The sequence below is a fragment of the Vitis riparia genome, chromosome 13 (assembly GCF_004353265.1).
Source record: "Vitis riparia cultivar Riparia Gloire de Montpellier isolate 1030 chromosome 13, EGFV_Vit.rip_1.0, whole genome shotgun sequence".
NCBI lineage: Eukaryota > Viridiplantae > Streptophyta > Magnoliopsida > Vitales > Vitaceae > Vitis > Vitis riparia.
Window position 1 is genome coordinate 16,805,806 of NC_048443.1, and position 15,402 is coordinate 16,821,207.

At 37.0% G+C, this 15,402-nt stretch overlaps 1 protein-coding gene across 5 annotated transcripts in view; it reads left to right on the forward strand.

Moving 5' to 3' along the window:
* LOC117929190 (ribonuclease H2 subunit A-like) overlaps positions 1-14,165 on the forward strand; it is a 36,206-nt gene extending 22,041 nt beyond the window's left edge. For all 5 annotated transcript variants that reach the window (XM_034849442.1, XM_034849444.1, XM_034849445.1 and 2 more), the window contains exons 4-9: positions 4,071-4,194; positions 4,274-4,361; positions 6,893-7,030; positions 7,107-7,194; positions 7,305-7,425; positions 13,845-14,165. In XM_034849442.1, coding sequence (XP_034705333.1) covers positions 4,071-4,194; positions 4,274-4,361; positions 6,893-7,030; positions 7,107-7,194; positions 7,305-7,425; positions 13,845-14,022 — 737 coding nt within the window. In that variant the 3' untranslated portion in view covers positions 14,023-14,165. The remainder of the gene's footprint in view (positions 1-4,070; positions 4,195-4,273; positions 4,362-6,892; positions 7,031-7,106; positions 7,195-7,304; positions 7,426-13,844) is intronic.
* Positions 14,166-15,402: the final 1,237 nt, after the last annotated feature.

A 15,402-nucleotide genomic window follows, 5' to 3' on the forward strand; every position in this document is an offset into this window, starting at 1 on the left:
TTTCTCGTCCTTTATGCAGTGGATTAGGCCCTCCATGAAAAGCCCTAGACTTTCCGACCCTAATCGGACCCATGACGAGACCCCTCTCTTCTTCTTCACGATGAGAAACTGGGGTTTCCCTCTTCTTTCATCGAGGACGATCTCAAACATCTTGGACTCCACCGTGAAGCTACGCTCCTTCCTTCTTTTTCAAGTCGTCTCGCTATTCTCTCCTTCTTCTCCATTGCACGCTCTCTCACTCTCTCTCTCACCCTCTCTCTCACTCTCTCCCATGTTCTCGTTATTCATAAACTTTAATTATGAAGATTGCCAACTTACTAGAACTCTAATAACATATCATGACTTAAATTCTAATTATATTATAACTTAACTAGCTAATCCTAATTTAATCCCAACTAATACTAATTCGACTCTAATTCCCTCTCGTGATGTATATTTTAGAGATTCATCCTCATCACCGCAAAGGTGTTGGAGTTGTTTAAAATAATGCAAGTTTTAGGTGAGAAGCTAAATAAGGTGGCTATAGTTGTTTTTTTATTGATAAGTAAATAAGGTGGCTGTAGTTGTTGTGCTTCTAAATTGTGCTCATTTGAGGCATTGGAAGTAAGTTGATGGATCTGCAACTACATTTGTAGGAAATAATTTAAATTGTAGTAATGTCTCATGTAGAGGGTCTACCATGGATCCATAGTGGTTGGTGTCAGGTTCAATACCATGGTCCCTTCTCTTTGCATAAGATCCCTTGCTTTTCTCCGCCAGCCCTAAATGGCTGCAAGCAGGCAACATGCCATCTCTATGAAATTATTATTATTATTATTATTATTTTATTATTTTATTATTATTATTATTTTTTCACTTATTCTTAGAAGAGATGCAACATTATGAGCTATTCATGGAACTGAAAATGAGATTTTCATCTCATACGACTCCTCGTTAAATTCTTTTGAAGTCATTGAATCTCAGTTATTTCTCAAAAAGAAGAAAATAGAGGATCTGTTGAATTTCAAGTATTGAGTTTCACCAATAAGATATGAAGACTTAAATAAACGATCTTATCATAAATCCATTGTGGTCTTCTCATTTGTTAAAACCTCTCAAGTACTCCTCATAACCATGCATTGCAAATGAGAGCATTCTACACACACACACTTTACCAAGGCATTCTCTACAAAACTTGTGAAGCTACTTTGATCACTTGGGTTTTACATACATGTCTACAAGCTACTAGCAAGGGCCAATTTGCATATTCATACACATAAATAATCACATTCATACTTTTGTATCCATATCCATGTAACTATCCAATACCATATCCATACAATATCACATTTGTGAAAATATCCAGTACCACATATATCTTTCCTAATTCTTAGTCCTTTGCTGAAGCCATATGTGATACCATATATAAAATGCCAAATATCCAATCCATTTTTTTCAATTTTAATCCTCTACTCATTAGGGGAATGACAATCACTCACTTTAGTCCTTCTTTCAATCACCATTGGAGATGCTGCCACTAATAAGAAAAATCTAAGCTACCAACGACAAATAAGAAGAGGATTATTAGTGCCTTGGTGATGGTTGAAAATTGAAAGGTGGTAGGCTGTGTGCTAGTGTGATTGTTCCTCCCTCTAATCCTCTTCTTTGTTGTTGATGGATTGAATTTTCTTATCAGCGGTGACATCTCTATTAGTGTTGAGAGTAAGGATCAAAGTTAGTGACTACATTCTATTAAGGATGTAGCAAAGGATTAAGAATTCAGAAAAAAAAAGGATCGGATATTTGCTGTTGTATATATGGTATTGTATGTAAGACTTGAGTTGATTATGAATTGGGAAAGAAATATGGGTATTGGATATTTATATGAATATGGTGTTGAGTATTGATATGGATATGAGTATGTAGAAATGGTGTTGGATAGTTATATGGATATAGATATTGATTGGCATTAAAAATGCATGATTTATTATACTTATTTATTATGAATTGCATCACTCATAATCCATAAATCATTCCATTTAGTTAATTTTATTACCAACATTGTTTCTAGGTAAATTGATGAGTTTGTGCAAGTTTTGCTAGAAAATGAGATGAAAATCATGTTGGAAGAAGAAGCAAGTCAGTGGGCAGCCAACTTTGCAACCCCCCATTCCTCATTAACTTTGCCATCCCCTTCATGAAGTCTCCAAGACACCCCCTAAAGTGCCCTGTGTCACCCACTTTGCTATCCCTTGCTTGCACCAATTCCCTATTCCTCCTTCCTTCATTAAGTTTGCAACCCAGGCATTTGTGCAACCTAGCTTTGCAACCCACTTTGCTACCTCCTTGCTTTCATTGACTTTGCAACCTTGGGAGCTTATATCGCAAGGGTTGCAAGACTTCCCCAAACAATCTCTCTCTTGTCACTCTCAATGAGTGGCTAGATTCAGGAGTTAAGGTGAGGGAAGAGGAGGTTGAAGCATTTCATTCTTTCTACTCTTAGCATAAAGGGAACCTCGATACCTCATAAACCTGATTTGACTCATTCACCTTAGCACTAGGTTTAATCTTGCTGAGATAACATCCCATTCTTGTTGCTATCATTCACTGGTTGCTTGGAAAGACCTTAAATCGAGAATTGATGTTGGAGTAGCAATTAGGGTGCAAAGTCTCTTCATAGCATGACTTAGGTTGGTATATAGGTAATTAGTTGAAGGTGGTCAACAGAGAAAGGATGTAAAAAAATGAGTGTTTGGTGTCTATGAAAGATATGGGTTGCATGTCACCATGTTGTGAATAGGTAGGAAGGAACTTCAACTAACTCGAACCTTGACATTTTTCATTTATTTGCGTATCCATTTTAATGAGACGCCCATACCCTTTTTTTATTTAGGAACCTTATCCTAGACACATTGCATTGCTTTGCCATGACTTTATAATCGTTTAACCCTTAAGGAAAAACAACACCAAACTCTTGTTGAGTACTACAATACATAGTCCTTGTGCTTCGGAACTTGATTGCTTCGTAACACATAGAATAACATGTGCTACTAGGACAAAATGGAGGGTCTACACCTAGGCATATCGAACCCTCAATAAGGTCTCGAAAATAGCTCTCTAGGGTATGCAATCCATCTTATATTAGTTTAAAACCAAGTCATCTTTTCATATTACCTTCAATTTTGATGATTGACTAGAACTTCTCTTGAACTTGACCCATCTTAAACAATATTGGTCTTCGTGGTTGATCATGTGAACTCAAGTTGGCATTAAACTTATTCTAAAACCATACAATGAACTTGTCATGGAATTGCTGACAATTATAATGAGCATAAGTCTGTGCAATTTTAATGTGAAATTAATCTTTAGCCCATATGATGTGACAATCGCCTAAGTAATCGTGATGCTTCTTTAGAGAAGCCTCAAGTATTTGAAGGGCTAAATGCTAGTCTTAACCAATGGAAGATGCTAATCTATCTAAATTCTCTTGACATGGTAAAAGCTAGTAGAACAAGTGTCTTCTCATCGAACAACCTTGTTTGCAACCTAGCTCTTTTCTTGGTTTAGTACGGTTCATGAATCCTCAATTGACATTATCATGGGCTTTGTTGAAATATAGCTTAAGAACAATCCTTCTTAGACAACTTTGTCATTACGAATTTCCTTATCCTAAACAAAGTCACCTTAAGAGGGGCTATGGCCTCATGATGCCTTTTGGAAGAATCTTTGCAATGATCTTATTTATAGCCAATGAGCTGATGGGTTTAAAATCCTTGATTTTAACAACCTTCCCTTCAAGGATGAGAGGGATGAAAGTTAGAGCTATAATTGATATTTGATTTTGGATAAAATGTTGAAGAAGGGAAATTTGTCTTCTTGGTTCTTATTTTGGTCTTTCAGATGTCTTCATCAACACCAAATTAAAGAGTAAAATGGCCATTATACCTGCTCTGTATGAACTAGTTGGTCTATACTGTGGATTTTGTTTATAATGGTTATTATGAGCTGGTTGACCTTGCTAATTAATATCCATAAAAGTGATTGTTTACCTCCAGTCACTTAATCTTTTTTTTTTCTTTTTCCATTTTCAGATTCAAAGACTCTAAAAGAAGAGAAGAGGGAGGAATTGTTTGAAAATTTAAAGGCTGATGAATCCATTGGATGGGCTGTTGATGTCATAGATCCATGGGAGCTCTCAGCTAAAATGCTAAAGAAGTTAGTAAAGTATAATAACTTGTAACCTTGTGCTAGATTGCAGCTTTGTAACATGATTATTTTTTTCTTTTGTTGGCAGAAACAAGATAAATCTAAATGAAATATCTCATGACTCTGCAATTGGCCTCATCACTAGGGTCCTAAACATGGGAGTTCTTTTAACTGAGGTAACATTTTTAACTTGTATGAGATTATTCCTCTCAAATATGTTTCTAGAGTTTAGGCTATAAAAAAAAACGTGTTTCCAAAGTTCAGGTGTGATTCTAAATAGTTAAACATTCCAAGTATTGAGCATAGGGTGAACAAATGGGATGTAGCAATAAAGCTATCAGATTTTGACTATATTCCTTAGGGTTTTGCAGTTGGACGCAATCTTATAAAGAAGTTGTGCTTACATCAACTAGAAGTAATTAATCAACTACAATTTCAAAATTATATGTAGAGAAAAGCTCACTCCGTAGAATTAAAATCTGCAGTGGATTAGCTGTAAAATTTAGAGAGTGCTAACTGAATGAAAATATGATTTCTCAAAATAGTAACTGGGTTACATTTTCTTTTGCTTCTCAAGATAGCAAAAGGGATATATGTGTCTTTGCTCTTTAAGTTGGATTATTTGGCAATGACTTATCAAGAATATGCCTATCAACATAGCATATGTGTGGTTGTGATATGGTTGAGCAACCCAATTTTCATGCTATACTTGCTTTTTTTTTTTTTTTGGATAAAAAAAATTCATTTTAATAAAAGAGAATAAAAATATAAAGCAAGAAAAGGAAGGAGGGAAGGAATCTCTGAGATGCCCTACGACTAAATTTTGTACTGCACAACCATAGGTAGTTCTGCATGTGCCCGTTGATCCAGTTGGTTTCAGACTAGAGTCACTTCGTCGGATAAGCTGGAATGGTGTTGGGACTCTCTTGACTTAATCTTTTAATTCATTATTGAATTCTCTCCTAGAGCTGCAGAACTCACGAGGAAACGTTGGTCAGAACCACATGGGCATGTTTCTCAAAGGATGAGAGGTCCTTCAAGTACACTGATTATATTCTCACTTCTTTTCACCCTCTTTTAGGGGTACACATTGTACTTTTACTTCTCTCCTCTCTTTTTCTATCCCTCTTCCTTTACTTCTACTCTCTTTCAAGAGTCCTCACCAAACTGAGGTTGTTTGTTACTGTTTTTTCATTCATTGTTTTGTAAATCTCTTTTTCTAGCTTTCAGTTACTTCTGACAGCAATTTTTGCTTTTTTAGATGTTGGTTAATTTTTTGAAAATTTTGTTCTTATGCTGTGTGGCGCATGCTTTTTAACTTGACTCTTGACATTGTTCTTGAGGTGTGGTTTGTTCTCGCTTATCTGTAAAGTTGTTCTGCATTTATGTTATAATACTTACAAATGTACTTAGCAAGTCCAACACAACTAGCGACATGTGTTGAGTTGAGACTGTTCAAGCTAAAATTCTTTCCCTGAAAACCACAATTGTGAAATTGAATGGAGCTAATTACCTCAAGTTTGCTTAATTTCTTATCTATGTTGGTCTAGTGAAGAAATTACCTCAGTTACGGAAAGAATACCTTGTTTGGTGTTGTGAATCCTTGTCTTTAGTTCATATGTTTGGGCTGCATCCCTTACCTTAGAATAGGTATGACACACAGACTCCCAAATTTCCTTGGCCGTTGAGAGAAACATGCATGTATGGCTTATCTCTGGTTGTATAGAGTTCCAAAGCCATGACATGATTTGAGAGTCTTCTTCATCCCACACGGCAAACCTTGGATCATCCTTACTCACAACAGGTCCAATGGGATGGCTTAACTTTCCTTTGCCCTTAATATAAGTCTTTACCAATTGTGACCACTCTAAATAATTTCCCCTATTGAGTTTGAAGGATCCTACTATATTCTGGAATTCAGCAAGTGGTGTTGATTATTGGATTGTGGTTTGTCTCAATATTGAAGAATCAACCTCTGAAGTGTTTGACATTATGAGGGGAAGAAGGGATATGAAGGTCAAAAAAATAGGGGCAATGAAGGCCTAATCTGAAGCAATGTTTCTAATAGAGGGTCAAAAACTAATGGGACATGATCTGAAAAAAATTCCTGGCAATCAAGGCACGGGACATTGGAATGCTAGTGATTAGGCAAAGAAAATTCTAGCTTTGATACCATGTTCTCATTCAGATCTAGAACCCTTTTGTGAAATGATTTCTGCTACCTTTTTTGTGTAGGATTACATATGAATATATTCAAAATAATTGTATAAAAATAGCCTAGGAAATAATGCCTAGGATCATGCTATCAAAGATAAATAAGATAAGTGAAGAATGCTAAGAAAGGAAAAAATCCTAGGAGATTCTATGTACAATTATACAATTATTATAGCTTATATGGGCTGGAAAAATATTCAATAATTTGCCACACAATCTGCCTTAATTTCCAACTCGCAAATTTTCCAACAGGGATCAATACCCTTGCTAAATTGATATTCCATATTATTTTTTCACCCACTAAAAACTTAATGCAAAGTAATAAAGTAATATGCATTTCACCAAGCCTAACATCCCAAAGCCTAGCAAAACCTCGTAACCACATAAAGTAAGACACACATTTGGCTGATCCGAGCAATTTTCACAGTTCTTTGAGTTTACGTGGATCAACTCTTCACGAGGCTAGAACCATTCAATATTTGCATGGTTTCAGGTTTACGTGGACACAGTGGGAGATGCAGAGAAGTATAGGATTAAACTGTCTGAAAGATTTCCTGCTGTCAAATTTGTTGTTGCAAAGAAAGCTGATAGTCTTTATCCAGTTGTAAGTGGAGCAAGCATAGTTGCAAAGGTGATCAACTTCCCTTTTAAACTTCCCCGTCAAGGTCTTCATATTCTCATTGTTATCTTTTTTTTTTATTGTTCAGGTGACAAGAGACCGAGCCCTACGAGATTGGGTGCTGGTTGAAACTGCTGAAAATATGCATAGGAACTTTGGATCTGGATATCCTGGAGGTGAAAAGTTTCTCTTAGGTTTATGTGGAGCTTTGGAATAGTTATTGAGTTGAAAATGGATGTCCTACGAAATCATAAGAAGAAAACTTGTTTTGTTTTCATGTTTTTAGATCCTGTAACTAAGTCCTGGTTGCAACATCACAAACACTCGGTATTTGGATTTCCAACTCTGGTTCGTTTCAGTTGGGGTACATGCACTGCCTACTCCAAAGACATTGTTGAAGTACTATGGTGAGTCCTCAATTTACATTTACTTGTCAAGTTCCGTCTCCACATGATTTGGTTTAATTGTTAGTATGGTAGTCTATGCTTTCATGTACTAAATGTAGAATTGTGATTTTAGCAATCACCATCATTACTCCTGATATATTGGCAAACGCCTCATGAATGAATTGATGGCAATTTAAAACTGGTAAATCCATTAGTTGCTGGAACTAGAAGTTATGATGTCTGGTGTTGTTACTTGTTATTGTCAATAATGTCCGAAATCAGACACAGTTTTGAGGTAGGGGTAATAATGGAAAATTACTACTTTTCCTTTGTGTTAGATCTATAGGCTATGAGAAGTGTTTTTAAGCAGAGAGACTTTCTCAAATGCATCAAAACAATCACTCAAACCTCTCCAAGGGGAAATATGAAGCCCCTTGTAGCAAAAAAAATCTGCATCTGGGTTGGTTGTGTATTTGGAAACCAACTTCCATGTGGCATCCCCAGATTTATGGAAATATCCATAATCTCCCTTGTGAGATGAGCATAGTGCCAAGGTGTCTGATTCCCAAAAGGTAGCCAATAAATCACAACCAGAGAATCACTCTTAATAAGCATACATCTCAACCTTCAAGCTTGAAGGTTCGTTCAAGCTCTCTATCAAGGCTAAAGGCGGCCTCTCCATCATCACTTGGTTTGGTGATGACCATAATCTCACCCCCTCTGCATCTGAACAGTCATCCCAAGGAAGTAGAGGTCAATGCAATGATGACAACTTCACGTCTAGGACCGCCTGCTCAAGTTGGGTGCATATCCACCAAAATGGAGTTTAGGTTTAAAACAGAAATTTCAGAGAGAAGAGATGAAGAAGAAAGAACCAGCTCATAAAACAGAGTCTAGACAACACTTTATTTATAAGAGAGTTTGAGGTAACAAACTGTACAGGTGGCAGTAGCAAGGAAACTGAAGAAATAAAAAAAGGAAGGCCCTAACTAATTACACGTATTAGTGCTTTATCATCCCCCCACAAGCTGATCGGGCTGGGAAGGGCTGTCAGCTTGGTCCTGAGACTTTGGAAGCGTTGTGTAGAAGGGGCTTGGTAAATATGTCAGCCAGTTGTTCCTTTGATGGAGTGAAATGAACTTGAAGAGACTTGTTGACAACACGCTCTCGAATAAAATGAAAATCAATTTCAATGTGTTTGGTCCGAGCATGGAGAATAGGATTAGCAGCGAGCTGAGTGGCACTGAGATTATCACAGAGCAAATCAGGGGACAAAGGAAGGGAAAGATGAAGTTCAGTAAGAAGTGCTTCGATCCAAATTAACTCAGCAGTTGCATTAGCAAGACTGCGATATTCTGACTCTGCACTCCCGTGAAACAACACGTTGCTTTGAAGATGGAGTGGAGATAGGCTTACAATTGAACATGGAGGCATGATGAAGGAGGTCAGAAATATACTTCTGTTGAGATAAATGAAGCGTAGAAGCAGTAGAAGTCACTTGGATTCTCAAAAAATAAGATAAAGCACCTAAATCCTTCAAGGGAAAGTGTTGATTAAGCCGGCAAATAAGGGAACCCAGAAACTAAGAATCGCTACCCGTGACAATGATGTCATCGACATAGATCAAGAGAATAGTAATGGAGGAGCCAAAATAAAGAACAAACAGAGAGGTGTCAGATTTGGAGCTAGAGAATCCCCATTGAGGTAAGCAATTGCTAAGCTTGTTGTACCAAGCACGAGGACTCTGTTTTAGACCATAGAGTGACTTGTTGAGCTTACAAACATGAGTTGGAGCGGTAGAGGAAATAAAACCGATAGGTTGCTTCATAGAAACATCTTCAGCCAAGTCACCATTTAAGAAAGCATTGTGAACATCCAAATGCTTTAAAGACCAATAGAAGGTAAGAGCCAAGCTGAGCACAATCCGAATAGTCGTGGGCTTAACAATGGGGCTAAATGTTTCAAAATAATCCAACCCATGAGTTTGATGAAAGCCTTTAGCCACAAGGCGAGCTTTGTAGCATCCACTGACCCATCAGGTTTTAATTTAATCTTGAAAACCCATTTACAACCAATAACCTTTTGTCCAAGTGTTGGGGGAACCAAAGTCCAGGTATTATTGTTCAAAAGTGCCTAAAATTCAGTGCCCATAGCCTGTCGCCAATGAGCATGCCTTGCAGCCTGGTGATAAGTAGTTGGTTCAAAGAGATCCAACTCAGATGAAGCACCATAGTCAGCAAGTAGGAGTTTAGGCTTATAAATTCTAGCCTTGGAGCGAGTAACCATTGGGTGTGTATTGACAGGGCCCTGTAAGTCAACAATAGGAGTAATTGGTGATATCTCTATGGATTTCATGATCTAAGAGGCCTATGAGGAAGAGGGGAGAGAAGAAGAGGATGGAGAGAGGGAGGATACAGGATTATGAGGAAGAGAAGGCGAAGGAGAAGGAGAAAAAGAAGCTGAAGGTAGAGAAAAAGGAAGAGAAGGAGGTCGGTGAGTTGGAGATGAGAAAGAAGGAGAAGAGGAAGAATGAAAAGGAAAAGACAGCTCATTGAACACAACATGGCAAGAGATGTAAACATGACCGGTGTCCTTTTGAAGGCAAAGGTAACCCTTATGATGGGAGCTAAACCCAAGGAAGACACATTCAGTAGAGCGAAACTGGAGCTTATTTTGATTATAGGGCTGGAGAAAGGGAGAACAAGCACAACCAAAAACACGAATTGAGTCATAGGAAGGGCGAGAGTGATAGAGCAACTCAAATGGTGTTTTGTTGGAAAGAACTGGTGTAGGTAGCCTATTAATAAGATAAACAGCAGATTGAAAGGCGTAAGGCAAAAAGGATAAAGGTACAAAGACATGAGCAAGTAAGGATAGGCCTTTTTCAACATCACGATTCTTTCATTCGACCCGCCCATTTTGTTCAGGAGTAATAGGACATGGATGATACCTAGTTTGGTAAGAAACGGTTTAAGGGGTCGAAATTCCCCACCTCAATCTGTTTGCAAGTTCTTAATGGTTGTGCTGAATTGTGTCTGAATGAGTTGTTTAAATTTAAGGAAGTAGGAGAAGGTATAACTTTTATTATTTAACAAGTAAAACCAAGTGAAGCGTGTATGATTATCGATAAACAAGAGAAAATATTTAACACCAGTGACAGAAGTAATAGGAGATGGTCCCCATAAATCAGAATATACTAAATCAAAAGGTTTCATTGCTCGAGATTCTGAAAGTACAAAGGGTAAACGATGGCTCTTGGCCAATTGACAGGAAGAACAAAAATGTTCAGAATTCAAAAATTTCAAATTGCAGGACTGTAGAACTTGATGAACTACTTTAGGAGCAGGATGGCCAAGACGATTATGCCACAACACAACTTGATTTTGTTGAGACAGAAAGGCTTGAGCAGGAGGAGCTGGGAAGAATTGAGTTGAGGGAGATGAAGACACGGAACTGGAAGTGAGAGTGGTAGGCTGAGCAAGTTTGTAAAGACCACGCTCAAGATGGCCCTGGAGGAGGAGTTGTTTCGTTTGCTGGTCCTTCACAAGAAAGAAAGTGGGGTAAAACTCAACAAATGCTTTATTGTCAGCACAAAGTCTAGTGACACTAATAAGCTGTTTAGAGATCTCAGGAGTATGAAGCACATGATTTAAATGTATGGGTTTCACAGAACTATGTAACAAAGCATGACCAATATGAGATATACCAATTTGCTTATCATTGCCTACCAGAGCATGGTCACCACTTGAGTACTGCATTGCATCAGTCATGTGCCCAAATTCAGGGGTAAAATGGTGTGTGGCCCCCGAATCCATATACCAAGAATTGTCAGATGATTGAGAGGAAAGACCTGTTGGTGCAGCAGAAGTAGTGAGCATTGCTGAGATTGGAGAACTCATTTGGCCAGGACCATTTGGATTGAAGGCTGCTGCATTTGGGAAAACTGGTGGGTGATAAGTCAGGTTTGTCCTGTGATAGCCATTAAGGGCAATATGACCTGATTTGCCACAAATTTGACATTGAGGTATGGAGTTACTGTAACCTGATTGACGAGGCTGAAAAAAAGAAGTGGTATTGGGGTGTTTGCCCAATAAACCTGGGAAGCTATTTGGGCGAGGTGCAGAGAGTGATTATATAGGGTGGTTTGATGTATGGAAAGGAGTTAGGCATTTGTGGTTGTTTGGGATAATGCTGGTAATGATTTTTCTGGTTTTTCTTGTTTCCTAGATAGGTAGTGACATTAGCTTGGGGAAAATTCAAGTTCTGGTCCACAGACCGCTGAGAAAGCCTATACTCATAAGTGTGAGTCAGCTGTGAACCTCTTGAAGAGAAGGTCTATCAGATCTATTGTGAATAGAAGTGACAAAATTGTCATACTCTTCAGGTAATCCCTCTAGAATACGAGTGAGCTTATCTCTGTAGGATAGAGGTTCTCCAATAGTAGCAAATTTATCAAACACAAATTTAAGTCGAGACAAATACTCAGGTAGAGGAATATCAATCTTCTTAATTCGCTGTAGCTGAGAGTTTAAACTCATTACCGTGGCTATGGAGGGTGATTCATACTCATCATTCAGTGATGCCCAAATGTCACGAGCAGTAGAATATTCGACGATCTGCCCAACCATCCCTGGAGTTAGAGATGAATAGATCCAACTCATTACCAACTGATTCAGACGGTCCCACTGCACAAATTCAGGATTTACTTGTCGGCAAGCTGCATCGAGATATTTGGGTGGACTGGACTGATATGGATCTATGAAATCTTCCAGCCCATTTGCTATAATCACGTTGAGAAGTTGACTCTTCCATAACAGCAGATTTGTCTCGTCCAATTTGATAGAGAGGGATTGAGAAAGGGAAGGTGAAGGTAAGGTCATTTGGGTTATTTGTGGAGCTGGGTTTTGGTTATTATTTGTGGTGGTGTTGGAATTGCTTGCAGGAGTAGGAGGAAAGGTCGACATGGTTGGATATCACTTTCTCTGATACCAAAATGGAGTTTAGGTTTAAAACAGAAATTTTAGAGAGAAGAGATGAAGAAAGAACCAGCTCCAAAAACAGAGTCTGGACAACATTTTATTTATAAGAGAGTTTGTGGTAACAAACTGTACAGGTGGTAGCAGCAAGGAAACTTAAGAAATAAAAAGAGGAAGGCCCTAACTAATTACAAGTATTAGTGCTTTATCACACCATGACAAGGGAACTACATCCACAAACACTTTGATAAAAAGCAAGTCAGCAAAGCATAACTATAGTATCTAGTCTGATAAATTTCTTCTTGAAAATCCTTGTATTCCTCTTGGTCCAGATCTCCCATAAAGTAGCTAGGATAGCACAAACCCTCAGCACTTTGGTCCTTTTCTTATCAAGCCCCCTAAAGAAATCACCATTATCTCCAAGATGTTCTAGGGTTCAAGCCAATAATACCAGTGGAAGAAAATAACTAGCCAAAGAGCTTAAGAATTAAGGTCATGCATGGATAACCATCAAAAGCATTGCAATTGAGTGTAGAATAAAATTTTGAGAAGTGGGAGTTGATTGCATGAGGCCAGATCCACCACATCTGAAAAGTCCATATTGGGGTAAATTGTCTTAATTTTCTGTCATCTCTTGGTAAGAAGCTTTTTTATATTGAGCTAGGGTGTTCTTTTACATGGAGAGAAGATAAATCATATGAGAGAATAATGTTATTCTTAAGTTGTTTTTTCTTTAGATTATTCATTTTATGTATAGGATAGTGATAGAAGACTGCAAGTATTCTTTTGCTTCCACTTTCCATTGGCTTTGAAATTTGATTTCTTGTTTCTCATCTATCACAACTACATAAGTTTTGTCTTGTGTACCAGGATGCAACTTGGGCATACTGGGTCAACCAAAGCAACCTTAACATGAAGCTCATTTACCTAAAAACCAATCCAACTCGATGTTCAACCCAAGTCACCTAACCCAAGCTTTTTTTTTCTAAACATATTTTCAGGTTGGTTGGTTGAGTTGAGTGGATTTGTGGACTGATTATAATATCAGATTTTGTTGGATTGGGTTGAGCTAAAAAACAAGCTATTAAATTTTACATCTATTTAATAAGGAATTGACTATTAATCAAATCTATACTAAATTATCTTACTATCAATCTGCATTAGACTATATTTAACTCTGTTGATTATCGGATTTCTGTACCCAATATAAGAATGGATGACCAAAATGCATTAATGGAAAATCAACGTATAAAACTAATAACTATGATATGAGCTTAAATCTCTGTTTCAGTAAATCTTTTGTTGATCAACCCTAAATTTATCAAATCAAAAACTACAGATAACATCCATTTCACTAGAAGTCTAAAACCTTTCCAAATTAATGACATGTATATTTATTATCTATGCATATAAATATTTTATGTGCAAAATTCAAATACCTTCAATGCTCTGGTTTTTTATTAGGGAGGCTGATAAAGTTGATGAAGACGGTTCCACTAATAGGAATGGTAAGCGGCAGTTAAAATTGAGCAGTGTTGGTTTCATTGAAAGCAAGAGGAAGAGCGAAGAAATTGAATCAAGTGGTAAAGGTCGTTGCAAGTTTTTTCAGGCTCGTAAACTTGAGCAACTTACTCAGTTCTGAGGACAAGGTTTAATTTTCAATGTTGTAATTCTTTCTATTAGTTTTTATACTCTATTATAACATTTTATACACTTGTTAGCCTCATTCTGTTATTAGTTCCCAAGATTAAGATCAATGGTTCATTAGATTAGGTCTTAGTTAAATATTCTTGTTGCAGAGTCCACATGTAGTTTTACCTATCAAAAAAAAAAAAAAAAAAAAGTCCACATGTAGTTTTGCATAACTGTTTTATGAATCAGCTCAGAGTGTTGCAAAGATTGTCCCAAGATTGTCCCCTTGTATTCAAGCTTTCTATAGGAGTAGGCCTAAAGTCAAATACAAAGCCAACAAACAGGCATAAAGCTTGTCAGAAAATTAAGGGTTTGTTCAAAAATTTCAGTAGGGTGTTCAAGTTATGTTGGAATTTTGACGGAATATGAAGGAATACAAACCCACCCATGTTTCATTCTCTCCAGTCAGCGTCTACACTTTGGTCACCACCGCTACCACCACCCTGTACCCTGTATTGAGTGAAGTATGTCAAATCAAATCCACTGTAATTTCATCTGTTTCTTTTTCTGGAGGTGTACTGTAAGTATATGGTATTGTTATGAGTTCCTTGACAGACAAACCATCTGCTTCTTTGAAGGTTGCTATTCGATGAATTGGCTTTACGTTTTGAGATGGGGAACAATCGGGGATAGGATCCCCGTATAAGAATAAAAGAAGGCTTGAATACAAGGGGACCGATCGTACCAGCAGGACATGTAAGATGCTTCCCTATGGCATTAACTTTGGCAGGTCACTGGGGACTAAAAACATCATGCCTGAAAGGATATAAGGTAGCATAGAAAATCTTGTGTGATTACAAACAATAAGACTAGTCCTCAAATCAAGAACGGGTACTAGGCCAAATTACTTATAAGGAAGGTACGACAAATTGTCCGACATATCTCTTTAAGCTTATTAGTGGAGGGCATTATGACATTTTACTAATTAATAGATGAGTATGGTCAATTAATTAATAAGAAATATAACGTTAAATACATATGATGGTTAAAGCATTTAGGATAAAAGAATGAGAAAATACATGAGTAGATAATTTAAGTGGATCACTGAAAATGAATTAAGTATATTTTTATTTTATTTTTTATAAAAAATATATAAAAAAATTTTAAATTACTTTTTAAAAGAATGTTATAAAAAGGTATATCTTATAGACAAAAATCTTCAATAGTTCTCAATTATTTATCAAAAAGGTATAGAGGAATGACCACTTCGATTACAATAATTTATAAAAGAAATATACTAAAAAAATCATTTTATTCTTAAAGATATTTTTAGAAAATTTTAATTATTAACAAAAAGCGACTAAAAGAAACAGCTATTTTATCTTTATAT